We start from the raw sequence: 24,777 nt of genomic DNA, 5'->3' as shown, positions 1-24,777 counted from the left end.
TCAACATCCGAGCCAAACATATTAAACTTATTTTCTTGCAGCCAATTTATTTCTATTCTAGATCTTTACAGCGTTTTGGACACTGGGGAGTATTAGTAGCGTGGGGGATAGTTGTAACCGGGCTGTAGCACTGTCAGATTGTCCTCGACATCATACAATGACGTATATAAATCATTTTACATAATATAATAATGACAATTTCTTATTGACAGGACTGAGTGTCATGTCTCTGTGCAAAACATGCTATAAATATACAAATATACTAGAGAAACTGTTGCACACACACAAACACACAGCAATTGTTCTTGCAGTATTAAAGTTGTAGAGGAAATAAGTCCTTGTGTCACTTTACATTGTTCGCTTGTTTAAAATTGTTTATTCTTCATCCTTTAATAAAGCTCTCGCACATATTGGATAGTGTAGATTTGATTTTATTGTAACATCTATGTTGTAACAACGGTGTTGTTCCGTATTTGACGTTAACTCAGAGAATCTGTGGCCGCGTGACAGTCATATGGTGAGTTTCATTTGTAGTAAGCAAACCTGTGTACCGTACATCAGGGTTTGAGGAATCTAGCATTAACCACCACCGTCACTAAAACAACCAGTGTCACTATGAAACCCTGGGCTCTGTGAGATCACATTCATTCAGGGTGAACAGAGATTTTAAAAATATATTTATTCCTAATGAACTGATTGAAGCCCGGCCTTCCCAAATTGAGCGTGATGAAGAATGCGCGTCATCCTCCCTTTGAAGCAGTCACAAGGGGACAAGCTCTTTCCTAAACTCGAGGTTTGGAAGAAAAGAAAAAGACAAACAGCCAGTAAACTAACAAACTGCAGTGTGTTTAGTCCCAACAGGGACCTGATGCTCCTTCTGAGTACGGCGCCGACATCCGGGTTCATTAATAACGTCACTGGGAAAGGGCACCTGCGTAACGTCCTCCACAGCTTTGTTGTGACGGCTTCCAGCAAGCAGACACAAAGACGCAGAGTCATGAACATTTCAACAGATTGAGATTACTTTGAAAGGTTCTTTTTGTCACTCTTAATGATTAGTGTACAAGGAGTTTAACTTGTGGAGTGTTTCCCTCTTTTTTCATTAAACAGATAACATCAGAAAGAACGGAGCTGCGCGTCGCGGCCAACAATTATTTTGCTCTTTCTTTTCATTCCCAATATGACATTTTCAGTTTCATCAACCCACTACTGTGCTTTTTTGTTGTTTTCTTTGTGATCTCAAAGATTCAGTGTGTAGAATCGAGTGGCATCTACTGGCGAGGTTGCATATTGCAACCAACGGAGTACCCCTCACCTCACCCTCTGCTTCTCCTGCCACCTATGGTGGCGTTCTGGTAACACAACAATGCAAAAGGTCGAATTGTCCTGCCTATCTACTATTCCTTGACCTCTGTGCAAGAAAAGTCATGAGGTCAAGGAAAGGTGTAAAGGAGGACTCATGGGACTTAGGAAAAGCCGACAGCGCTGCTCAGAGAATCCGACTCGACTTTCACTAACACCACGTCATCACGCGACGGCCGATGTCAATTGACGTGCGTCTGCCGTGGAGAAACTACGAATTTCTGAAGATGAACTACATAAAACGCAGCGGCTCCAATCCAGCATGTTTTTCACCATGTGACATCAGATATAAATTATTCATATGCAACGGTAACTTACATGATGACGACGTGTGTCTCTTCTGGGTCATATTCATACTCTTCTACTTCTTCTACTTCGGATTTCATCACTTACGCCCGTGCGTGTCACGCCACGTTAAATATCGCTGCCGCAATGAATTGTGGGGCGTCTATATCTCCTACCCTTTGGCATAGGAAGGTCCGGTGCACCCTTTGCCAAAGGAGATAGGAAAGGAAGCATTGAAGCTCCTTTCCTATGCATTTAGAGAATCCGAACAGCTCCTATCATGGCTGCTGATCAAATACTTCCTGGTGACTTCAAGCTTTAGGAAACAGCCTAGGCCAATTTGACAATTCAACCTCACACCCTGTCTAGAGCCAGTGTTTGGTTTGGCCATAGTGGGCTACTGTGGAACCGTGGTGGAACCCACTCTCAATGTAAATATAAAGAGCTTGTTGTAAGAACACAACAGTTCTTACTTTCAGGTGATTATTCACAAATGAAAACACAATTGTGAATATCATAGTCCATTTATGCCAATAGATCCTCCTAAATCCTACACACAAACTTCATTTTTTGGTAAGGTGATGCACATTATTTACTTGCATGGCCGATTCCTAAACTGTAGTATCACATCGATTAGCTAACAATATATCTAAAACCTGACATGAGGATATTAGTATATAGGTATGGGCTGATGAAGTGTGGGAAACTCCACAGAGACCCAAACTTGATACGTGTAGATGAACAATTTACACCCAAGCATTAAAACCCAGCTGGTGATTTGTTGAGTGTCCAGTTTCAATGCGCTCTCCTGGGAAAATGCACAGAGTGCAGACCAGCACTGTGCCTTATATTATTGGAAGAGTCTCACGAGAAACGTTTTAATTACCAGTGACTGAAGGGTTTTGAGAAAAACAGGTCACATCAAATCTAAGCCAACCCCCCCCCCCCCCCGCCCCCCCTTATAATTGACTCAATCCCATTGGATAAAAAAAACAAAGAATTCTTAGAGAAGAAGAAAAAAAAAAGAGTTGCGAATCAAACTATTTTACCGAAAAGAGAAAAACAAAGGGGTGTCACATTTTCATTTCTTTTCAAAAAAGTTAAATTGGGAACATTATGTTGAGCAACACGCTGAAAAACAATGCCATCAATCTTTTTGGGGACTGTTTTTTGTTAGGGAGCTGGTGATTTTCCACAGTTCAGTGGTAAATGCCCATGAAGAATAACTAGTGCACAGCGACATCTTGTGGCCGTTACGAGAAAAAAATATGTACCGAACGGAACATAAACTATAGAACTGCAGCACACTAGAGCTTCACACACTAGAAACCTGGTTCACAGAGATTGTGGCTTCCTAACAGAATGAAGCAGGCTGTTAAAAAGAAACTGACAATTCAAACTGCCGACCTCCTGCTGTGAAACTTTGTTCATGAATAAATTTGGTTGAAAATATACAAAAGAAGCATGGTATCAACAGTATACAGGTACAATGCAGCACAAGGAGACGGTACAAGGGAACAGCCGCATAATAATCAGTTATTAACACCCCACAATAAATATCAATACATCAGAGACAGTGCTTTTAAAGCTACACTGTGTAATATTTAGAAGAACTTATTCACAGAAATTGAATATATTGTCCATAACTATGTGTTCATATATGTATAATCACCTGCAACTAGGAACCAATGTTTTTTCGTCAACTTTGAATGAGAACACATATAGATACAGGAGGTGGACCACCATGAAATGTCCCCTGTTGGGTGCTGAGTTGGTTGGGGTTTGCAACTTTGCCACCAGATGCCGCAAGAAAAGTACAAAAAAATCACTCACTGGGGCTTAATGATAAAAACCAATTAAAGAAATAAAGAAAAAGAAGTAATAAAACGGAATAGCTTCTCAGCGAAATACAATTCAATGTCAGTTATCTAATTAAGAGGGGAAATGAATAGTGAGTATATTAATTTATGATTACTTTTATGCTTTTGTCCATTTGATTAGTTTAACAGATTTTATATACAATTTGATTGTTAATCTTTTTTATTGTTTTGCAAGAGCAAACCGAATGTGAAACTGTCTCTCGAGATAGAAGCTGAAAATGAAGGGATTTAAAAAAAATAAAAATCTATTATTCTATTTGTGAACGCGAAGCCAGAACGAGTGTCCCAACATTAAGAGACGACTGTTTTCATTTTCTTTGGCACTTTTAAAGGTACTCACATTTTGAGCAGCAGTTTTATTGACTACAGACAAATTAAGTTATCAAAAAGGTTTGAATACAAAGATATGTAATTTTACAAAAACCAAAAGGTAAAATGAATATCCTCAGACTCCGTCACCGTCTGGGTGACTTTTCTCCGTGGGCCGTACGCGAACGGCTGGTAAGCTGAGCCGGTGGAAGGTGAGCTGAGCGCCGCTGTGAAGAAATCGCCGCTGTTGCTGACTAGCACGATAGATGCTGAGCCAGCTGACCCAGGGACGGCTGCTGCCAAGCTCCGCCCGTTAACACCTCTGGACATCTCCCAGAGTCACACTAGACCCGGGGGCTAGTGTGACTCCGGCATCTCCTGGACGCGACCTGCTTGTGAGGAGACCGCAGGGTAAGCAGCTCCATTAAAAAAAAAAATGTTTTTCAGTCCTTCAAAGTTAATCTAATTAATTTTGTATTTTATGGGAACATCTAAGAGTCAAGGTGAGGAGTGAAAACAAGGTCATATGTACTAGTAATGCATTAAACAAAGTTGTTCTATGTGAATAAATGCTAGTTAGATGTATCCTGTATTGAATTTTTCAGGTCAATTCCCTGGGCAGCTTGAAACACATGCGGATGATTTCATGCCAAACTATAAACGTGGCCATGAGTGAACAAACGTCTGCCAGGATGGTCGTTGACAAGGGAAATACAAGGAAACATCAAGGGAGACCCCGGGGCACTCGCTCTCCCACGGATGGACAGATTCTAAGTAGCACTCACAATGTGAACGCTGACCCTTCACCTGGCGGCATTTTTGCGGGTGTGAACTCGCCCACGGTGAGCGGTGACACCGGGATACTCTATCTGAACCCTCAAACGCCAAACTGGTCCCTCGCGGAGAAGTTCGCCGACCTTTCTCCAGTTGAAAAAGCTGGGGTCTGCGATGAGCGGGACCGCAGCGCTCAAGCGCTGTCGCGATGCACTAAACACCCTGAGAAGGGTCAAATAAATGGGTGTAACGATGTGCATTTGGACGCTAGGCAAAATAAAAGCTCCAAGTACCTCAATAGCCTCCAGAGGGATGCCTCGGGCCAACAGAGGTCAGCTAAGCTCAAGGAGCTAAACATTGAGGAATACTCTCCAGGAGGTGGGAACAATGCCAAAAAGAAGCACGTGAATCGTCCCTCTGTCAAGAAATTACTGAAAAAGCACGCAGACGACAAGATCCCTCGACTTTTGGTGGCGATGAAAAAGCGCGGCGGGGTCGACACAGAGCCCCGCCCCTTCAAGTGTCCACACTGCCAGTGGGCTTTCAAGAAGCTGTGCAACCTGCAGAGCCACTTGCAAACGCACACCGGCCTCAAGCCCCACGTGTGCGACGTATGCGGCAAGGCCTACTCCCACCAGGGCACACTGCAGCAGCACAAGCGCCTGCACACGGGCGAACGGCCGTACCACTGCCCCTTCTGTGTCAAGACCTACATTTGGTCCTCGGATTACCGCAAGCATATCCGCACACACACGGGGGAAAAGCCCTACGTCTGCGACGCCTGCGGCAAGGACTTCATTCGCTCGTCTGACCTGCGGAAGCACGAGCGGAACATGCACACCAACGACAAGCCCTTCCCGTGCACGCACTGCGACAAGACCTTCAATAAGCCCCTCTCCCTGAAGCGGCACGAGCGCAAGCACCTGGGGGAGAGGCCTTTCTCCTGCCCCGACTGCGGGAAGGCCTTCGCCCTGCCCAGTCGCATGGCAGAGCACCGCAAGACCCACGCGGGGGTGCGCCCATACGCGTGCCCGGTGTGCTCCAAGTGTTTCACCAAGTCCTCCAACCTGGCCGAGCACGAGGCCATCCACAGCGGCGCGCGGCCCCACAAGTGCGCCGAGTGCGGCGTGGCGTTCGCCATGGCGTCCCGCCTCGTCCGCCACCAGCACGTGCACACTAAGGAGAAACCCCTCCGCTGCACGGGCTGCGGCAAGAACTTCAGCCACCTCGACACGCTGAAGCTTCACCAGGAGCAGACGTGCGCCGGGAGGATCTTCGTCTGTGTGGACTGCGACAAGTCTTTCCAGTGCGCCGCGAAGCTCGCGCAGCATGTGCTGCACCACAGGGACAAGAGTGCATGTGAGTCTGTTTAAAGACAGGTACTGTACATGTACATTCACTGCCCTGGCACCGTCTACTCCATTAACAACTCTATATCTAGATATATCTGAAGCGGTGTGATATTTGATGGATTTCAAATGCTCAGGACACATCAGATAAATTAAGCATTATTAATTAATATTATTTATATTAAGGTATGCGTCTATGATAATTGTGCCTTAATGACTTTTAAACTTAATACTCTACCCTCCTTGCCCACGGTGCCGGGTTACCATGAGTATGGTATGGGATAAAAATTGCCACCAGCACAGCATCGACACCGGAGCTGACAACATTCACAGTGTAATGTGAAAGTGGTTACAAGAGCAGTACACAGCTTTTAAAGTGACTGTATACACTCGGCTGGCAGTTTATCAGGAATACATAGCTAGAAACTAATGCGGATGAATCCCACAGTGCTGCAGGTATTTCTCTTCTTCAGTCTACGATCATTGATTTAAAGGGGGTTGACAAATTGGCAGCGTGTCTATGTTCCCTCAACCTTATGTTCCCTCAGCCCTGTGTTCCCTGACCCCAACGTAGGGCCTAATTTTGATTTCACAGAAATGAGAGCACATAGGGCTGACCCCGACAAATCTAAAGAGACACCTGCCCATATAACTCGATACAATTCAACACCACCACAAACTGCAGCCTCCAGAATGACCATCCTCTCTTCAAACAGTTTTTCGACACATACTGAAAATGATGACTGAAGGACTGCTGTGTTACACGGCATTTGATTTAGATAGGTGTGCCTAATGTACCGCCAACTGGGTGTATATGCGGTTAGCAGTACACACCAAATTGCCATTGTGCGTTTAGGAAACGCAGGCAGTTTCGAATGGCAACCGATACTGTGGCATGTGTCATCCTGAATCTGATGAAGCGATGGTGCTGAGCGCGATCATTTCAGTCCCAACACCCTGATTTTCACAGATACACTGATTTGAACCGCAGATAATTAAAAGTTATCGGTGATATCAGTGACTTACGCTTTCATAACCAATTCACGTGATGGGCAGCTGGCAGATTATTTTATCTGGACAGAGGGAGGGACAGCCTAATGCTGTCACTACCGTGTCCATTCGTCTCTGTTTCCCGTCGCCCAGTGAGCTCACTGGACCGTGGGCGGGCCGTTTTGGTGGCGACAACTTTTCTCAATGCACAAAAAGCAGTGGCTGCAAAAAAAAAGAGTCATAAGCCAATCATAACTTCAATCATAACTTGGAAAAAACATAGCCCTGACATGCTTCTGTGACCACATTGATGGACCAGAGGAGTTTTTAAAGAGAAGCTGATTAAGTTTTCAGTCAAAGCTTTCTTTTTTTTGCCAGATGACTTGAAAGGTGGAGTTTGTACTCATTGTGCGTTCTACTCATGTCTTCGGTATGAGAGGAATATGACATATCATTATTTCCATGCTCCAAGTTTTGTGTGACACTGTACGTGGGTTTTTATAGTTAAAGTTTTGTTTAGCTTAATATGTTTCATAGACATAGAAACTTTACAAATGTCAGAATAATACACAATTTACCCCGAAACAAAGTAGGAGGTTGTCCCAACATCTTTGCATCGAACGCCCCTTTCACTCTGGACCAAAACACATCTACCTTCGTCTTCAATGTGAAATGGTACAATTGGCATTTAAGGGACAAAACGCGACACCCAGGTGGACACAAGAACTGTAAACACACCCGTCACTTGACAACTACATTCCCGGTGAGCCAGACACAACAGTGACTACACCTTATTTGTATACAGTCTGTGGGGGGCAATGCTATTTATGACAGCTATGCCGAGATGTTTCAATCTCAAACGAAGGTTCAGACAGACAGGAGCACCAGCCCATGGATTGGATGAGATGTGATGGACCCATTTTTAACAGTCAGCCCAGCGGCTTGTAGCTCACTCAGTCCAAACAGAAAGGCAAACTTGTCTGCTGCCCTGGCAATGTAAAAGGAGTCAAGTCACCCTTTTTAAAATCAGGTTTACCCACGTTTAAAAAAAAAAAACTACATGCAAGTGCTAATTTTGGTGTAAAAGAATATGTTTAAATGCAGGAATTGCGTTGTAATGTACAGTTAAAGCCCTTATGACGTATTGTAGACGAGATCTCGAAAAGTGTTTTGGCCAAGGCTCAAGCTTCAGTTGATGAGTGTTCAACCGTTGTCCAACTACTGTTACATTTTACTGTGAAGGTGAATTTCAATAAAATAGAAACAATCTATCAGTTTTTGATAAGTATACTCAGGTCAATTTCTTGCTTTCTGAAGAATCATTTTAAAAAGATCATGAAACAACAATTTCTTTTTCAAAATTTTAACGATAAAAAAGTAATTATTTCCCGAATAAAGACAGGGTCAATATCTGTGGTCAGATTTGACTCTTTGGGGAGATGTTGGATCTGTTCTGAATGTGTTCATGCTCCGACATGCTACTGGCAGTAAGTCAGTGTGTCCCACTCACACGTGGCTCCTGCAAGTTAGTCGTGAAAGGAGGCGGCATCTGCCATGTTGTCAATTGCTCTGCATTAAGTGAGAGGCCCACGTTTGGAATGCCAGCTATTTATTTATTTTTGGCAAGTTATATTTATTCAATATGCTTTTAATTTGGTGTTACTAGAATTGTGTGCCAAAGAAAAAGACTGAAAAGCGTTGACATATACTGTAATGTATAAAGCACAAAGCCGTAAGACAGAGGTACATTTCTCAGTTACATCAAAACATGTTTACAAGGAGACTGTGTAATAAAAAGATTGTTATCAAATATATATTCCAAGAATATACATCACTGATTATGTTTTATTTACATTTTAAAAAGCCTCCACTCAATTTGTCTTCCCAAACATTAATATGACGGGACTGTTACTAAGGTCCTCTTTCAGATGAAGGTGCTGCATATATCATGAGCCTGGTCCCCTCCCCCTCAACCATGAGGTATCATCCAACTGTACTTTTCTGTATGTATATATATTTTGAACACTTCATATATTGCTCAACTCTCCAGCTTGGATGATTAAAGACCACAGCATTGGGTTACTTTTAATTTGGTATCCTGTTTATGGTTTAGTCTGTTTTTTCATCCGATGGATTATTGTGTTTACGTGCATCAATATTTCATCGCAAAAAGATTATGCAATCGGATTGATGTATTTATACTTCAATCAATGTAATTTTGCTCATGATATTCTCTAGAAGCATATAGTGTTGCATGGATAATCATTTTTAGAGCGATCTGAGCTGTGAGAGGCTGATGACACTGATACATACATAGCTACACGAAATCCGTAACATTCATGGTTATTGAGGTCAATTAAGGTATCTCTTTCCCCAAGTATGTCCCGCAATCATTGGTAATTTCCCTGCTGTCAGCTTCTGGGATGCCCCATCTCAGCTGTTTCAGTCGCTGCAATATGAGTAGCTATGCTAGTACCCTCAGTATTCATTCAGAGTATTTCTGTATCCAACATGCGACATGATGGTAAGCAAGCTGTGGGGGTTTGAAAGGACATCCTTAAAAAAGAAATGTGGGCAGTGACGCGTGGTATGGATCTTATTGCTGTCCCCCAAAGCTTAGGTAAAGCTCTCATTAGACATATGGGGCAGCGTTAAGGTGTGAGATCCTCACTTTGTCGTAAGTGGTGTCAGTGATCCTGCAAACACGTGAGAGATTTAAAGGTAATTAATGCATATCTTTTGATTTAATATATATATATATATATCATGGTGCAGATCTGTTCACCTTACTGAAACTCAATTTACCTGAGATGCAGGACAGTGGTCTCCACAAGGTTCCTATCCCAGCCGCTGGCCTATGTGAGGAAGATGTTTGTGTGTTCGTTTTTTAAATCACATTTTCTTGCCGGCCGAATCACAGCAATGTCTTCAATTTTAATACCAAAAATGCAAGTAGTATATCGTGACTCTGCTGGACATACTGGTCATCAGATGTGTTAATGGCAGCTTAAGGTCAGTGACCTCACCAATCCCACATAACATACAGTAAGGAGAGAAAAAAAACTGTGATGACAGTGATCACAGTGTTGTGGTACCTGCTTTCCTTGAAAAGGGATTGATCCCAGCAGAGGATGGCTGCGGTGGGAAGGTGTCAGGGGAGATGATGGCGGGTGGGGGAGGAGGACAGAAGCCAGTACTGGGTGGCAGCTCCTAAGAAGATATAGAGCAAAACATATGTTACATCTCTGCATTGAAAACCTGATTATAACTGAAAGGGAAGTATGCATATCTACTCTAATCTTACCGTCTGGGCCGTGCTTCTGTGCTCTGAACTCTCCCTTTCATCGTCTTTGGGTTTGGAATTGAACCAGCCTCTGAACCACCCTGTCTTAGTGCTCTGCATATAACACGGAAGAAATGGACTCGCGTCAAATGACTGATGTGGGTTGACAGTTGTCAATAGGACAGGAGGTCCACCCACCTCTTTCGGGGGCTCGTCCGTCTGCCCAGAACACTCGAAACCTTGTGGGGTGCCCTGCTGGTTTTGTCCCTGGTGACGGATGTCAACCTCCAGCATCCGACCCCCCATCTTCAATGGCAGACACAGACAGCAGACATACAGGTAACTATTTGGAAACACTCCTCAATGCTCTACACACAAAGTGGTACATTTTTTATTTGAGCAATTGAAATAAATTCAGAGAAAAAGCCCATCAAACCAAGTGGGTTGGCATCTTCCTCGTCTTTTCCTTTTGCAAAAGATTATGTAGATTAACTCACCTCGCCTGTTCCAGAATACGACCCAGCCCCTGGAAGAGCGGTGACATGCAAAGATCAGACGAGCAAATCTCTTTACAGAGAAAGGAATGAACGCTCTCTAACACTAGAATCTCACCCTCTGCTGCCGATGGCGGAACACTCAGTGGACAATGTGTCGAGGCAGTTCTGACTTCAGCACTATCTCTGTTATGATAACTGAGGCCTTGGCTCGTGGCCACTGTGGGCACCAGCGGAGCATAAACTACGGTTACTGGAATCGGAGGACTGGCGCATGGCCTAGACGGGGCAACAGAGAGGACGGTGACATAATAGGATCTTCAAAGACAGGATAACAAATGTGTAGTGATACTTTTCATCAGTGACGTTCGCGTGGATGAAAGGTATGCCGCTGTGTGTTTTGTACCAGGCCTGTGCTCCCGCGATGTCCGATGACAACGCCGTCCTCTCCTCGGGGTTTCCTTGGGTTTGATTCAGGAGAACGTCCTGATCCTCACTGACTCTGTAATAAAGGAGCTCAGGCTCAGGACTGTGGATGTCACGGCTTAGGTCAGCCAATCCTGGTGCTGTTGGGGGAGAAAGAAGGGTGAGATGTACGAGAAGGTAGACACTGTTCACTAGTGGTGAACAGGCCACACAGTAGATCATTCAAAGTACAGGGGGGGGGGGACTTGGAATTACCTGAGTTAACTTTGCTATCCTCATGGGCCAAAGCACATACCTCAGGTTCTGGGTGGTATGTTTCAGCAGAGCCGTAACTCCCAGTCTGAGGAAAAGTTTATACAGAAGTTTTAGTGTCTGAATGAGACTGAGAATCTATTACCACGCTTGGTGAGGCCACTCACTCACAGCGGTGCTTTACGTTATCTGCTTACATCTGCATGTGGAAACACTAACAATAGCAATGATGCCAAACTGATTTTTAGCAGCTGTATTATGTCAGCATGTTAACGCATTAGCATTTGCAATAAACACAAAGTCAGGTGAGGCCAATGGGAAATGCATTTGATTTTTTTGGGGGTATGATCATAAACAGAACCAGAGGACAAATGGAAAATTGCCCCCAATGATGGCACCAGCATAGTCGTTGAGATATTTAATTCCAGACCAAATCGTTGGACTGAACAAACAACACAGACCCCTACTACAATCCACTACAGTAATCCACGAGTAACACTGCTAGCAGTAAGGAAGCAAAATTAATTTTCATACAATAAAACAACTGAAACTGGAGAAAAAAAAGTTTCCTTCGCCCATCCAACAGTTGGGGACAAGAATCAAATGCAACAATTCATGGAAAACTGATTTATGTTGTCAAACACTTGCAAAAACGACATCCCGAGCACCTGCATTTACCAAAGTGTGTACATCATGTTTCACAGTGAACTATATCTGCATTGTACCATTTGGTTGTTCTGTGTGTCTGTATGAGTAATGTATTGCACTGCGCTGGTCTGATTACTAGCTTTCATGTGCTCTCCATGGATATTTGAACCTAGTCCTGTGTTTTTTCATTTTATTTGTAATATTATCTATAGTCCAGGTTGCCTTTTAAAGAACTGGCTCGGGACAATGGGTGAATATTTGCACATACAAGCCAACTCTTATTTAGAGCATCTTGTCAATTAATGAGCATTGTCCCTATCAAATAAATGAATAAATAAATAAAGGGTGGGTACTGAATAGAAACTGGACTGGTTTGAACACAAATATAACATTCCCTCAGTGATGTAATTCCTCATCAGCCAAAACATAAAAAATGTCTCTACATTCCCCCTTCATTCCCCCCCACATCAGAGATTTTTCCTGTGGCCTCGGTGCGACCAGATGCTTCTCTGGTAGGCATCATATGAAAGGAAGCGAGCAGCGCTGATCACCTGGAAACTTTGGTGCCTTGCGCGCAGCTGTTTCAGCCAGTCAGGTTGCTGCCCGTCTCCACCGACACCAGCGTCACTGAACTGCCCCTCAGAGTGTCTCAGTCTGTCCGCCAGCTGCAGGAGAAAAAACACATGCGCCATACAACCATGTAGTCCTCATCAGGTGGACACAGAATCACTCGGATTACAGAACTCAAATGTGTGAGACGCGCCAAGTGTGTTTACCTTAACAACCTCTCCGGTCAGCACAAGGACAGGCTCCCGCTGTCCGAGGACTGCTTTTCCTACCACCTCACAGTAATGGAAGGCCTGAGACGCAAGGCCACAATCCAGCAGTCGACTGGCATACAGGAATTTATACACCTGACCACAACACACTCATACTTAGCATCGCATGCACTTTAAAATTGTACTTCTCTATCTTTAAGAGGGCAAATACTATAGGCCAATTGAGTGATTACTGCAAATGAGACAGATCGGAGGTAAAAGGGGGATGGGGGCATACCTGAAAGGATGGTATTGAAAAGCATTTGCCCCTGAGTGTCTGGCAATACTCATACAATTCAGTGCAGTGGATGGCAGAGTTCGTGGCAAAGTATTCAAAGGGTTGCCTAGGGACAGAGATGAGAGGGTAAATCAAAGCTACACTGTAGCCAAAACAAACCTCCGAAGATTACAGATTAGAAGACATTTACCTCTTGACTTTCTTCTGGTGATTTATTGTGATTCTAGTTCTTTTTCTAAAAAGAAATATCTGTCAATCCCTCCTCTACATTGGACTAGACTCGGTCGACGCCGACGACCGATGAGAAGCAATCGAAGGGAAAGGGCAGCTCACCTGTGGCTGCTGCTCAGGAGCACCAGTCTCTCCGCCTTCTGTGTGAACACCCCGAAGGGAACGCCGGCCGTCAGGTAGCACACGTGGGCGGCGTGCAGGAGGCCTCTGGAGGCTGTACGTTCGGAGAGAGGCACAAGGCGAGCGGCTCTTATGTCTGGACAAGGAACAGCATTACAACGTGTCACTCGGCGGCAAGCGGCGCATCTCTGTACCGAGTGTGTCCCCCATGGTGACGATGGCCTTCTGCTGGACGGCAGGGTCTCCCGTCTCGTTGGAGAGCATGACGGCCAGATGGGGCCTCCAGTCGGCCAGTTGTTCATTTCCACAGCACTGGACACAGACACTCACTGTCAAAACTCTTATTGGCGAACGAGGTACACACCGACACACGCGATTTGGAGTACAATGAGTGACCCTGGGACGATTGGGTTGTTCGAGAGTTTGAAATGGTGTGTTGCATGTTTTACCGTGGCCACGGCAGGGATTCTTCCAGACAGCAGCTGGAAGAGAGTCTGGAGGGGATCACTGGCCGTCAGCTGGCCTGTAAACCTGCCGACGGAGCGGTTTGCGTCACTGAGGCTTCATCACATGCTCGCAGCAGAGCCGCTGCACTAAAACAGGAGGCATCGCATTCAAAGGGTGTCCCTATGCTACTCTGTGCAGAAGTTGCATGCCATCCTTGCAGCTCGAATTCTGGCCCCCCGTGTCAATCACAAATTAGAATCAGCCTGGCGATCTGCCAGCCCTCCCCCAGACATTCCTCCACTGACACCCTGACACACGCGGCTATGGGACATATTGCCGATACCAAAATAGTCCGTGAAAAGGACTGGGTTACAGGATAAACAGATCACATAAGCCGCAGTGATGTCTTTCATTAGAAACACAGCTCTCAATCAGCACAAGCCTCCCTGTGAAAATCAATGACTTCCCAGTGTGTGGTATACGTAGAGATTAAAAGACTCTAATACTAACTAAACACGTCAAGCCAGGTGATTTACACTCTCGTGCGAAGTGTTAATGGCTCTGTTATGTACTGTCAAATGACTACTGACAGCAAACAATGAATAACTCAGAAGAAAACTCTGTAAAACAGTGGGGCTGATGGATTATCAGTGATACATCAATAATGAATGAGATCTTTGAGTAGACTCATTTCAAAATAACAAATAAGTTACTCAATGCTGGTGGAACACATTGTAACAATCACCTTATACAAAGATATAAAAACACTCATTTCCCTTTTTCCAAAATGAATCAATTACGAAGCCACGTCCAACTGTTCCAGAAATCTAATCTCTTAGCGTTTCCCTTACTGTAATTGTCTTCCTCCCATTCTAAATTAAGCACATTATTTTTGGACGCAGTGCTGGGGGAAAACCATAGGACTTGACGGACAGAGTCGACGTCCTGCCGGGCCCCTCAAAGAAGTCACAAGTCTAAGAATGTGAGAGTCGCCGGCTCTGTCCCTTAGTTCTGACTGCAAATATTAAGGTGAAAATATTCCCGTGCAAAAGGACAAATACACATTTCAAATACAGTTTTGAAAAAAAAAATGTCACGGTGACATTAGGTTCCACAAATGAACAAAAAGTCTACAGCTGAATGCGAACATCACCATGATAACATGCTGACAGCTACAGAATGTTATCATATAAACAGGTTTACCAAGTGCGACATTTTAATTTAGCATGATACCATGCACAAATTAACTAATTAGCATGAAGTGCGGCTCAGGCTGACGGGAATGCCATCATGTCATCACGGAATAACTATAAAAAAGATTACAAATTTGGCATGAACATTTCAAAGTAATCCATCCATCCATGTTGAGATTTTCCTTAAGCCATTGAAACCACAGACATTGACCTAATGGGGGCGCTAGACTCCTTAGTGCCCCATTAGGTTGATATCTGTGAATTGAGTAGAATAGTGACTACAGGAAGAATCAAGGGATCACCAGGTCAGGAGAACTTATCATTTGGGAACAGTCCAAGGTCTGTACAGAATTTTTTTTCCAATCCATCCAGGAGAGATTGAGATCTACAGTAGAGATTGAGATCTACTGGATAGATAAGTGAAAACTTTCGGTTGTGAATTGTGATCAGCGGGAGTGCACACACCCCTAACACGGCTGCACGGTGGTGTAGTGGTTAGCACAGCAAGAAGGTTCTGGGTTCAAAACCAGATTCAAAACCGGTTCAAACCAACCAGGAGTTTGCATGTTCTCCCCGTGTATGCGTGGGTTCTCTCCGGGTTCTCCGGCTTCCTCCCACAGCCCAAAGACATGCAGAATGGAGGTTAGGTTTATTGGAGACTCTAAATTGACTGTAGATGTGAGAGTGAATGGTTGTTTGTCTCTGTATGTGAACCCCGCCTCTCGCCCAATGTCAGCTGGGATTGGCTCCAGCGACCCTTAAATGGATGAAGCGGTAGACGATGGATGGACACCCCTAACACATTTTTTCCAGTCTGGACAAAACGTTTGCTGCCTTATATTTGCCTGCAGCCGTGACACAGGTTTAAATCAGACCAAAAGTAATCCAAGTTATGTCTTTCCTCACAAATTAGCACTCGTGTGAGGGGCCCTGCGCTGATTTGTTGCAGCTGTCGCGTCTCGAGTGACTTTGCCTTTCTCACCTGTTCAGCACCGTCGTGTAGGACCTGTTGTCCATTTTGCTGGCGAGAAAGAGTGCATGCCCCCACAGGCCGTTGCTCATGGCAGACTCCAAAGCCTCCTGGAAACCACATGGGAAGGAGTAAGGGGACAACCGGATCTGAGAACATCATGACATGCATGGCAACAAGTATGACGCTGTGGTCCTCTTTTTTTCTTTTAATTCTTCAGCCGGACTAGTGCTGTATCAGCGACGGCCTTCCAAATGTTGACCCGTCGTTATAGCTCTCAGATCAATTGTGGTAGCTGACACCACTCATTCCTCCTTTATTTTCATAGCCCTAGTTTATAGGTATTTAGATTGGATGACAGTGAGAGACACCCTGATAAAATGTTATCATATGGTGAAAACAATTGCAATCACGCGTTTACATCCTATACCGCAACTGAAATAGTTCATGAGCCACACAGAGACAACTAGAAGAAGCCACAGAGCAGATCCGAGAGAGACAAAAAAGGCAGAAACCTTCTTTCTTCCAGCCAGCAGCAGCCGGGTGTAGCTCTGCAGGGCCTTCCCAGTGGTCTCGGAGCTGAAGCTGCTCCAGTTCCCCGTGAGCAGGTCATCTCCTTTCTGGGGAGGCTCTTCTGCGGTCGCGCCCTCGCTGAAGTCAATGAGCGTGGTAGCCTCCGACTCCCGGCTTCCATCCGAGCGTGAGCCCTGCATCAGCATTTCTGCGATGTCTGAGCCGACTATTTGCTGAAATGGCGGGAGTTTGGTGAGGGTCATTTCACCCAAAAACAAAAAAAGGGGTTACTCTGATATTATTTGAGGAAAATACTGATGCTCTTACTCCATTCTGTCTGCAGAGCAGTATCAGCAGATTCCACAGGAGGGCAGCAGAGCTCTTATCCTGCAGCCTGTCGTCCTTCATGGAGGCGCCTGCCTCCTGCTGGGCAAACTCTATAGCATCTACTTTGTGCAAATCTTCCCTTTAAAAAAATCAAAATCAAATTCATACCATTGAATTTGAAATATAATCTCCCAAGTATATTTCAGACATTTCATTCAGCAGAATACATTTTATTTTATTTTTTTAGAAGCATACCACAAATAAAAAAAGAAACAATACCTAGTTAGGGGACCAGGGAAATTTCTCATCTCCTGCTGTTCCTGTGTCTCACTCAGAATGACCTGTGCAGACAGAAAGAAAATATCGCTTGTGTTTTTTTCTTATACTATCTAGAAAAGAAAATAATGTTATTACTTTACACTCATTGTGAACGTACTTCCAGGCTGTGGACCTCCAGCTGACTGACGTTCTTCTGTGCGGAGAAGCCTGCAGTGACCCGAATCAGCTGGCCTGCAGGTCCGAAGCTGACTATGGCGTGAGGGATTGAGTACTTCAGAGGAGCCGACGCCTGATGCACGGGCCCGTGCTCTGGGGAGACACGATGCGTAACAGCACATGCGTCATCGCTAAACGCTGAGCGAAAACACACCTGAGAGAAAACAAACCTGAATTGCACTCCCACCTGCGTCAGAGGTGTGAGCAGGCTGTGGGGCAGAGTGGCCGTGTTCTCCTCCGTTCATGTACTGACTCAGTTCATAGCTACTGGACGATAACCCTGAGGTTTTGGAACTTTCTAGCGTCCCAAGGTAATAAGAGGACACCTCCTCGTTCTCTGTTGAAGGATTTTCCCCACGGACATTGAGGTGATGCTGGGAGGTGTCTCCACCCTGGTCATACCTGAAGGAACGAAAAGAGAAGAAAACATTAAAAAAATTAATTTACATCCGGGTACCATGACCCATGAGGCACCCTGAGGCACCCTGAGGCAAAAGGCTCTTTTTGAGGTGACTTTAATATAGTGAAGTAAATCAAAACAACTACAAAGAGACTCATTACTACCACAGAGACAGAAGTGTCACAGCTGTGTGTGTTTGTGTGTGTGTGTGTGTGTGTGTGTGTGTGTATGTGTGTGTGTGTGTGTCTGATTCATCCTTGTGTCTTATGATTTATTTCATTCCCTGTAATTAATTTGTAACTTTGTTCTAAAGTAAACTGTACAAATAAAGTCATTGCTGCTACAGTGATCACTAAGATTAGTATTGTAATATTATATACGATATCAATACAACACTGTCATGCTGGCGAATGCCAAGATATAGTTTACTGTCATAGAGGACTAACAACCAACCAGCAAACACTCACTATTAAGAAGCTGAAACCAATATTTTATCAATTTTCTTTTCTTTATAAATCACTAATATTTGACTTAATAAATAAAATCGTCAGCTCTTCTCTCAGATTACTCAAAGGGGTCAACGTTGAGAGAAGTGGAATGCTGCTCCTCACCTGTACTCCTCGGAGCTCCCTGAATGCTCCTGTATGTATTTACTTTCTTGGATACGGTCTGTTCTCCATGAGTCTTGAGGACCCCATTGGCCGCCATCTTAAAGAGAATTTTTACATTCCAGGACAGTGCAAATTTGTTGGTTAACCAAGGGTGAGTTGCATTGCTAAGAAAAGCTTTGTTTTTAATCACATGGGTTTGGTTTGTGGGACTGTACCTTGTCGACCATGCTGTCCTCTATAGTAGTCGTGGTCATAATAGCCATAGTTGTCCCTGTAGTAGTGGCCCTGGGGTGGATAGTCGTACCCGTGCCTGCAAATAAAGGGCCGCTAGTAACATCAATGCATTCATTCACTTTCTTTCATCCTTCCATACTGAAGACGGCAAAATTTGATAAAATATTGTGTGAGGGTGGAGGTGGCTCAGAGTGAGCGGCTGTTGTTCCGATCTCTGGTGGTGTTGGGCCGCACCTTGGGTGCTATCAAGTGTTAAACCGGGTTTGTTTTTATTATTACACTGCATGATTACCTTGACTTCTTCCTAAACTTGACTCACAGTCCATTTAATAAGAGAAATGAGTGTGACGTCCATCCTGGTAAGATCCATTAATAGAAAAGTCAGTTTAGAGAGCTGTATAAGCGTACGCACCTGGACAGGGGTCTTTGGGGTTCTGCTCGCTCATAGCTGTAGGGATACTGGTGGGAGTTGTAAGGATACTGCTCCTGTCTGGCAGCAGGTGAGGGGTAGTGAGCCCTGTAGCCGGCATCAGGATGAACCCAGTGTCTCTCCCTCTCCCTGGGGTCCGGCGCGGGATAGCTCTGGTCCCTGTCCTGGTGGGAGTGCCTGCTCTTGTCGTCTCTGTCTTTGGTCCTGCGGGAGTGACGGCCGGAGTCGGGCCAGGGGCGACCTCTGTGATCCATGATGGGGCCCGTCCACACAAGATCAGCTGAGGAGTGTGCAAATCTGTCTCAGAGAAATTTCATTTAAAAATAACATACATTACATTAGTAGAATGTGGTTGTTGGTTTTTTTTTGGGGGGGGGGGCTATACTTACAGCCTACGGGAAGACAAAGTACAGTTGCAGCTGCCACATCATTTCACTGGGAGCTCACTGATAACAAGTCAGCGTGATAACACGAGGATAAAGTTCACAGTTCACTGTGAACCATAAGCAGGCGTTGTCACCGCACAGACACCGGTGCTTTAAAAAAAAAAAGAGAGGATAAATTAACAAAAACGAAATTAAAAAAAAAACGACCAAAGGTTAACTGTTGAAAAAATCTACAGCCTCCAATTAAGAGTAAATCTGTGCAAAGTGCTTCGTCCCCGTTGTGTTTGCAGTGTGCGCTCTCCTCCCAGTGATCTGAAAGTAAACAGTGGAGCACGCCCTGAGGAGTTTGACAGCTTCAGTCCCGCCGGGCAGAAGAAGAAAAAAAGTTTCTTCCGTATAACCATGAAAAAATTAAAAATTAATAATTGACAGTCCTCTCTCTGTGCGTCATCTCGACGTGCCAATCCGTCCCCTCGGATGATGGCTTACATGGGGAACAACAACAAAAAACAACAACACACATCCTTGAGGTGCTGAGCGTTGCCACGTTGCCGGTAGGGAGGATGTGGAGGACTCTTCGTCAGACTCGGCTGGTCTCCGGTCAGTCTGAAGTCGTGTTCCAGGAGCGGGGCCACGGGGAAACTGATTCAGAGTCAGTGCCGACGACAGAAGGAAAAGGGCTCACCGCAAGTGTCCACTAGAGGCGCTGTGGGGAGTTGAGCCGGGACCTATGGCCGGGACCTGCACTCACAAAGCTGGACGTCAACTGTCTCAGTCAACTCTGGGCTTCCCAACAAAACAAAAAGGTGATTTTTCGGTGAAATCGTACAAAACAGCAACAACAAAAAACATGATTTTGCAATTAATACATTTATTATTCTTGGGAAAATAATTTTGCACAAAAATAGGTTCCTGAAAACACAGCCGAAATGCTCTACTTTTCACAAGGGGCTATGTCAACATTTCCTATCTCTGAGAGTAACCCTTTCGGGTTAAGAGCGCTTGTCGGTAATTACAAGAGGCATATTCAGAACAATGAATATGTTTTTTTTATATAATACGAAAAGAAACGCTGATACGTGCAGGTTATTTGATTTAAGCGTAAAAATCAAACAACTAAACAGAAAAGAACCACTCAAAATATTTTTCCGGTCTGTCTGAACATATCATACAAATAATCACAGGAATTTATCAAGTTTGCAATTGAGTTAATATTTTTGTCCTTTTGTCTGACGATGATTAAACTATGATGAATAAATCTGATGTGGTGTCAAACTGTGTCTGCTGCTGAAGCAGAGGAGATAATTTAATTTGTGAAGAGGTCAATCACACTGAAATGTTCATTCACGATCATGAGAAATATCGAACAGTGTGTTGATTCAAATAAAACATATATTATTAAGTTTCTGTTATTATTATTATGATTATTATTTTCGTCACAGTCTCCTTGTGCTGTTCAGAGCTGCTGCAATGATAGAATAATAAAGAAAAACACTGTCAGTGATTCTGTCGGGAATCAAATCATCTTTGTTGAATTCCAATGAAACTCTAATCTTAATGAGTCTATGTATTTATTTAGTGTGATAAACTCTCCCTCTGTTTGATATAAGTTTTGTTTTAAAACCAGAGTGGACACGTGATAAGTCTGTAACAGCGACATCCCACTCATCTATAAATATCTACTGCGCTTTTATCATTTGTCACTTTACTCGAAACTCTTTTTTGTCCCCGACGGGATCCTGTAGAATGATGACTCTGGTTTTTCCATTGATCTGATTGGTCAGTAGTAGGACCGGCGACTGGCTTTGATGTCTTGGATCTCTTGAACTTAACCTGCCAGAGCAGGTTTAGCCCGTTAAACCGGAAGTGACCTGAGTAGTGCAGGTCTCCGGTGTAAGGATTAAAAAATATGTATTCAACGGTTTTTTAAAATCTTGAGTTCTTACAGAAACTATCCAAAACCAAGTCGTCAGAAAGAAAGTTATCAGAAAGGTGTACTACGGTAAAAACCCCGTGTGACTCGGGCGCTGCTCGGGTCTCAACTCAACTAACTAATACACTTCAAATCCACTCGGAGCTATTTCTCTTAAAGCGACAGTAACATGCTCACCTATTTAAACAGAAACTTAAATATTGCTGCATTTTACAGACGTTGGTCTTAAACCAACTGTATTTCAAAATATATAAACTGCACTCAGTAATGCACACTGCTCCTGCAGCCTGTGGGTTCACTCTTGCAAGGCTTAATGTCTACTAATTTTCGTCTTCATTTTATGTTATGCTTATGTCGCACATTGCAACACCTGTTGTTAACTGACCCACTGACTCTCCTTTTGCTCCATATTTTCTATTTTGTTTTCCTTAGTTTTGATCTTTATAATGTTCCTTTTTTTGATTTGTAATTTCCTCCGTTTGATTGTATTATCTGATACAGTATATGTTAGGGTTATACACTGGTGTATTCTACCATTATAAGACATTCAATTAAATTACATTAAAGTGTTTATTATAGCACACTGCTTCATGTACAATGCATGTGTTTGAATTCAATGTTTAGAGTATGCCAAAATTATTTGTTTGGCTAAGATTTCAACTAATTTTAAAAAAGATAGTTGAGGAGGACAGTTTGCCAGAAGATAAACAGTTTCTTCAGATACTTATTATTAGCTAGCTAAATATGACTTTTTCTGCAACTATAAGTGCAATATAATGAGTAATATAAGGTGTAAAAGGGTTAGTTAATAAAAATAAATGACTCCGACGACCTTATTGATAAAATGTACGATAACCCCTCCTCCAGTTCACTTCATTTTTGTTTGCCCTCTGACCTCCTTCCTAATACATAATTGTTAATCTGATAAACAGGCCTGTCGTTCAATTGATTTCTTGTGTGCACATTCCCTGAAGAATTACCAAGACTGCTGACGGTCCGACCAAACACGATATGCATAACACATTTTACATTATCAATGTCGTAACCTCCTGCCATCTGTTGGCTTCCAACAGGCTCTGCCTGTGTCGTCCCCGTGGCGGCCGCGGGGCGTCGCTGTACGCACAAAGACGACGGCACCAGGTAGCTGCTCTGGAATTTCCACGTGACCAACGAGACCGGTTTATGCAAATGAGCTGCGAGGACACGGGGGCTCCTACTAGGGGAGACTCGGCAGCAGCAGGCACACCGCGCACAGAGGCTCGGCAGCAGCACGCACACGGCAGAACGTTCCGCCCTGGATATTGTGGGACAACAAGCCGCTCGGATGTGCAACATGACTTTTGAGGAAAGCGGCGGAGATAATTCTTCAGAAAGGTTCGCTTTTGTTTTTGTTTTTGTTTTTTTTAGCTCTTGCACTTAATGCGTCTGTGCGCGTGTGTGTATTTTCCCTCAGGTTGTTTCTTGGTGTGCACTTTTATTCGAACGGTTTTCCGAGACACGTTTCATTTATTTATTTGAATGTAGTTTTCACTATGTCTTCCTTTTAACGCCGTCGGGGCGTTTTCTGTATCCCGAGTTTGCACATGTGCAGCGGCGATCTTTACTTTTATGCTAGTTAGCAGTTTTAGCTAGCGCTGCGCGTGCATGATGTATGGATATTGAACAGAAAAACAGTCATCGATTAGTCTCCACACACACACACACACACACACACACACACACACACACCACCACCACCAGACGTGCAATATTACATCATGAGTTGTTATTCAACCAATGTGAAAAACACTACTGGTTGACTTGGGCTTTTAAATGTGAAGTAACGTATTATGTATATATGCCTGTATATATACACACACATATATATATATTTAAAAAATGTGCGTGTTGACTTTGATATTCATGTCTTGTGTGTGTCCTCAGGATGGACTCGGTGGCTGAAGCGTTAGAGCAGGTCCTGAGCTCTGCATTGCCTCAGGGTTGCATCACTGCCGGGGTCTACGAGGCTGCGAAGTCCCTGAACGCGTAAGTTCAAAAATAGTCCCAGCGGTCAGGTCACGGCTGCGACACGGGTGTTATTCAGGATGAGTGTGAGACTTTTCTGACAAATTTCTTCTCTCCTCGCGTCCCCACAGGGACTCAGACAATGTGGTGCTGTGTCTGCTGGCCACGGATGACGAGGAGGACGTGGCCCTCCAAATCCATTTCACCTTAATCCAGGCGTTCTGCTGCGAGAATGACATCAACATCCTGCGCGTGAGCAACATGAGGCGTCTGGCAGAAATCCTTGGCGGAGTGAAACCTGGAGGGGAGCCCATGGACCTGCACTGTGTGCTAGTTACTGTAAGTGTCATTACTCACGTCTGTTTACTGTACAACTGCAGCACATTGCTCACTTCCCCCTCAGAAGGTAAAAAAAAAAGAGTTGTTCCGCTGCTGCCTGTTTTGACACCAAGGCCTTTTGTCATACTTGCAAGGAACTGTTGCTAGTTCAAGTTGGGCAATGTGATGGATCTCAAGACTGTTTGCACAATCATAAATCAGCAGATGGTAACTGCTTTGTCCCTCCTCTGCAGAATCCCCAGTCGTCGCTGTGGAAGGACCCCGCACTGAGCAAAGTGAACAGATTCTGCAGAGACAGTCGCTGTTTGGACCAATGGGTGCCCGTCATCAACCTGCCCGACCGATGAAACCGCTTGGAATATTCATATACTGTGTGCATTTTTGGAGGAAGAAAAAAGTAACTTCACAAGGCCTGTGTTAATGTCTGTGTGGACTCCTTTGGCAAGCGCCCAGGGACAGGAACGGGAGGGGCGGGCGAGAGAGCACGAGGAAGAGCAACGCTCCAACAAATTTTACCAGGTCAGGGTGAACCCGCCGGCCAAGGAAGAGTGACTCAGCAGTCTTGGTTCCAGGATTTCCAATGAATGACCGCGCCTCTCTCTGCTGAGACAGAAAGCCTTTACGGGAAACTGTATCATGTGAGAGGACAAGCACATGTGGTGGTGAGCACAAGCACTGGACTGGGAGGGTAAAAAAAAAAGGGGACAAGACTCCCAAGAGCTTGTCCACGTTGGAGAGGACCAGTCAGAGCTCTCAGCCTGAAAAATTCCTCAACAGAAGTTGACCAAATTCCAAGCATTTCTGTAACAGCACATTTATTTAAAAGTATTTAAGACTTGTCACTTTGATATCTCAAAAGGGAAAGTTTTCACAGTCTATTGTTATTATTATTATCTGAAGGGCATTGCAATGTTTAGATTTGTCCACTAACTGGTGTTTTTATGTGTTATTAATTTAATGAGTTCTATTTATTGTGCATAATTTCATGGAATTTTGTTAAGTTGACCTAAATAAACAAACGACTAAAACAAACAAG

General features: G+C 44.2%; 3 protein-coding genes across 12 annotated transcripts in view; 2 read left to right on the top strand and 1 right to left on the bottom strand.

Moving 5' to 3' along the window:
- Positions 1-20,248, bottom strand: part of sec16b (SEC16 homolog B, endoplasmic reticulum export factor) — a 58,417-nt gene extending 38,169 nt beyond the window's left edge. Inside the window, exons 1-25 of one of the 8 annotated variants that reach the window (XM_047336687.1) lie at positions 19,469-20,078; positions 19,062-19,376; positions 18,631-18,725; positions 18,416-18,512; positions 17,592-17,806; positions 17,346-17,497; positions 17,189-17,250; positions 16,910-17,048; positions 16,585-16,815; positions 16,082-16,179; positions 13,909-13,990; positions 13,654-13,771; positions 13,442-13,553; positions 13,109-13,214; positions 12,829-12,966; positions 12,604-12,717; positions 11,408-11,492; positions 11,133-11,292; positions 10,845-11,005; positions 10,730-10,758; positions 10,431-10,538; positions 10,254-10,346; positions 10,045-10,159; positions 9,755-9,804; positions 2,687-4,225 (exon numbers count right to left, since the gene is read on the bottom strand). In XM_047336687.1, coding sequence (XP_047192643.1) covers positions 9,788-9,804; positions 10,045-10,159; positions 10,254-10,346; positions 10,431-10,538; positions 10,730-10,758; positions 10,845-11,005; positions 11,133-11,292; positions 11,408-11,492; positions 12,604-12,717; positions 12,829-12,966; positions 13,109-13,214; positions 13,442-13,553; positions 13,654-13,771; positions 13,909-13,990; positions 16,082-16,179; positions 16,585-16,815; positions 16,910-17,048; positions 17,189-17,250; positions 17,346-17,497; positions 17,592-17,806; positions 18,416-18,512; positions 18,631-18,725; positions 19,062-19,333 — 2,799 coding nt within the window. In that variant the 5' untranslated portion in view covers positions 19,334-19,376; positions 19,469-20,078 and the 3' untranslated portion in view covers positions 2,687-4,225; positions 9,755-9,787. Of the gene's footprint in view, positions 1-2,686; positions 4,229-8,774; positions 9,646-9,754; positions 9,805-10,044; positions 10,160-10,253; positions 10,347-10,430; positions 10,539-10,729; positions 10,759-10,844; positions 11,006-11,132; positions 11,293-11,407; positions 11,493-12,603; positions 12,718-12,828; positions 12,967-13,108; positions 13,215-13,441; positions 13,554-13,653; positions 13,772-13,908; positions 13,991-16,081; positions 16,180-16,584; positions 16,816-16,909; positions 17,049-17,188; positions 17,251-17,345; positions 17,498-17,591; positions 17,807-18,415; positions 18,513-18,630; positions 18,726-19,061; positions 19,377-19,468; positions 20,081-20,150 lie in introns of those variants that run through there. The other 7 variants (XM_047336688.1, XM_035647135.2, XR_007031982.1 and 4 more) reach the window with 7 other exon arrangements.
- znf648 (zinc finger protein 648) lies at positions 4,187-8,774 on the top strand. Of its 2 annotated transcripts, none has more exons than XM_035647136.2 (2): positions 4,187-4,247; positions 4,442-8,774. In XM_035647136.2, the coding sequence occupies exon 2, from the start codon at positions 4,469-4,471 to the stop codon at positions 5,981-5,983; it is 1,515 nt and encodes a 504-aa protein (XP_035503029.2). In that variant the 5' UTR covers positions 4,187-4,247; positions 4,442-4,468; the 3' UTR covers positions 5,984-8,774. The 2 variants fall into 2 exon arrangements, with proteins under 2 accessions (XP_035503029.2, XP_035503030.2); XM_035647137.2 differs by having other exon boundaries at positions 4,199-4,339.
- Positions 20,249-21,326: 1,078 nt separating the features above from the next.
- Positions 21,327-24,777, top strand: gadd45ab (growth arrest and DNA-damage-inducible, alpha, b). 2 transcript variants are annotated; one of them, XM_035647141.2, is made up of 5 exons: positions 21,327-21,467; positions 22,472-22,772; positions 23,322-23,423; positions 23,534-23,741; positions 23,975-24,777. In XM_035647141.2, the coding sequence occupies exons 2-5, from the start codon at positions 22,723-22,725 to the stop codon at positions 24,086-24,088; spliced, it is 474 nt and encodes a 157-aa protein (XP_035503034.1). In that variant the 5' UTR covers positions 21,327-21,467; positions 22,472-22,722; the 3' UTR covers positions 24,089-24,777. The 2 variants fall into 2 exon arrangements, with proteins under 2 accessions (XP_035503034.1, XP_035503035.1); XM_035647142.2 differs by lacking the exon at positions 21,327-21,467 and having other exon boundaries at positions 22,230-22,772.

The sequence above is a fragment of the Scophthalmus maximus genome, chromosome 13 (assembly GCF_022379125.1).
Source record: "Scophthalmus maximus strain ysfricsl-2021 chromosome 13, ASM2237912v1, whole genome shotgun sequence".
In the NCBI taxonomy this organism is placed as follows: domain Eukaryota; kingdom Metazoa; phylum Chordata; class Actinopteri; order Pleuronectiformes; family Scophthalmidae; genus Scophthalmus; species Scophthalmus maximus.
Note: the sequence above shows the minus strand (reverse complement) of the source record. Positions and strands in the feature narration are given on the sequence as shown.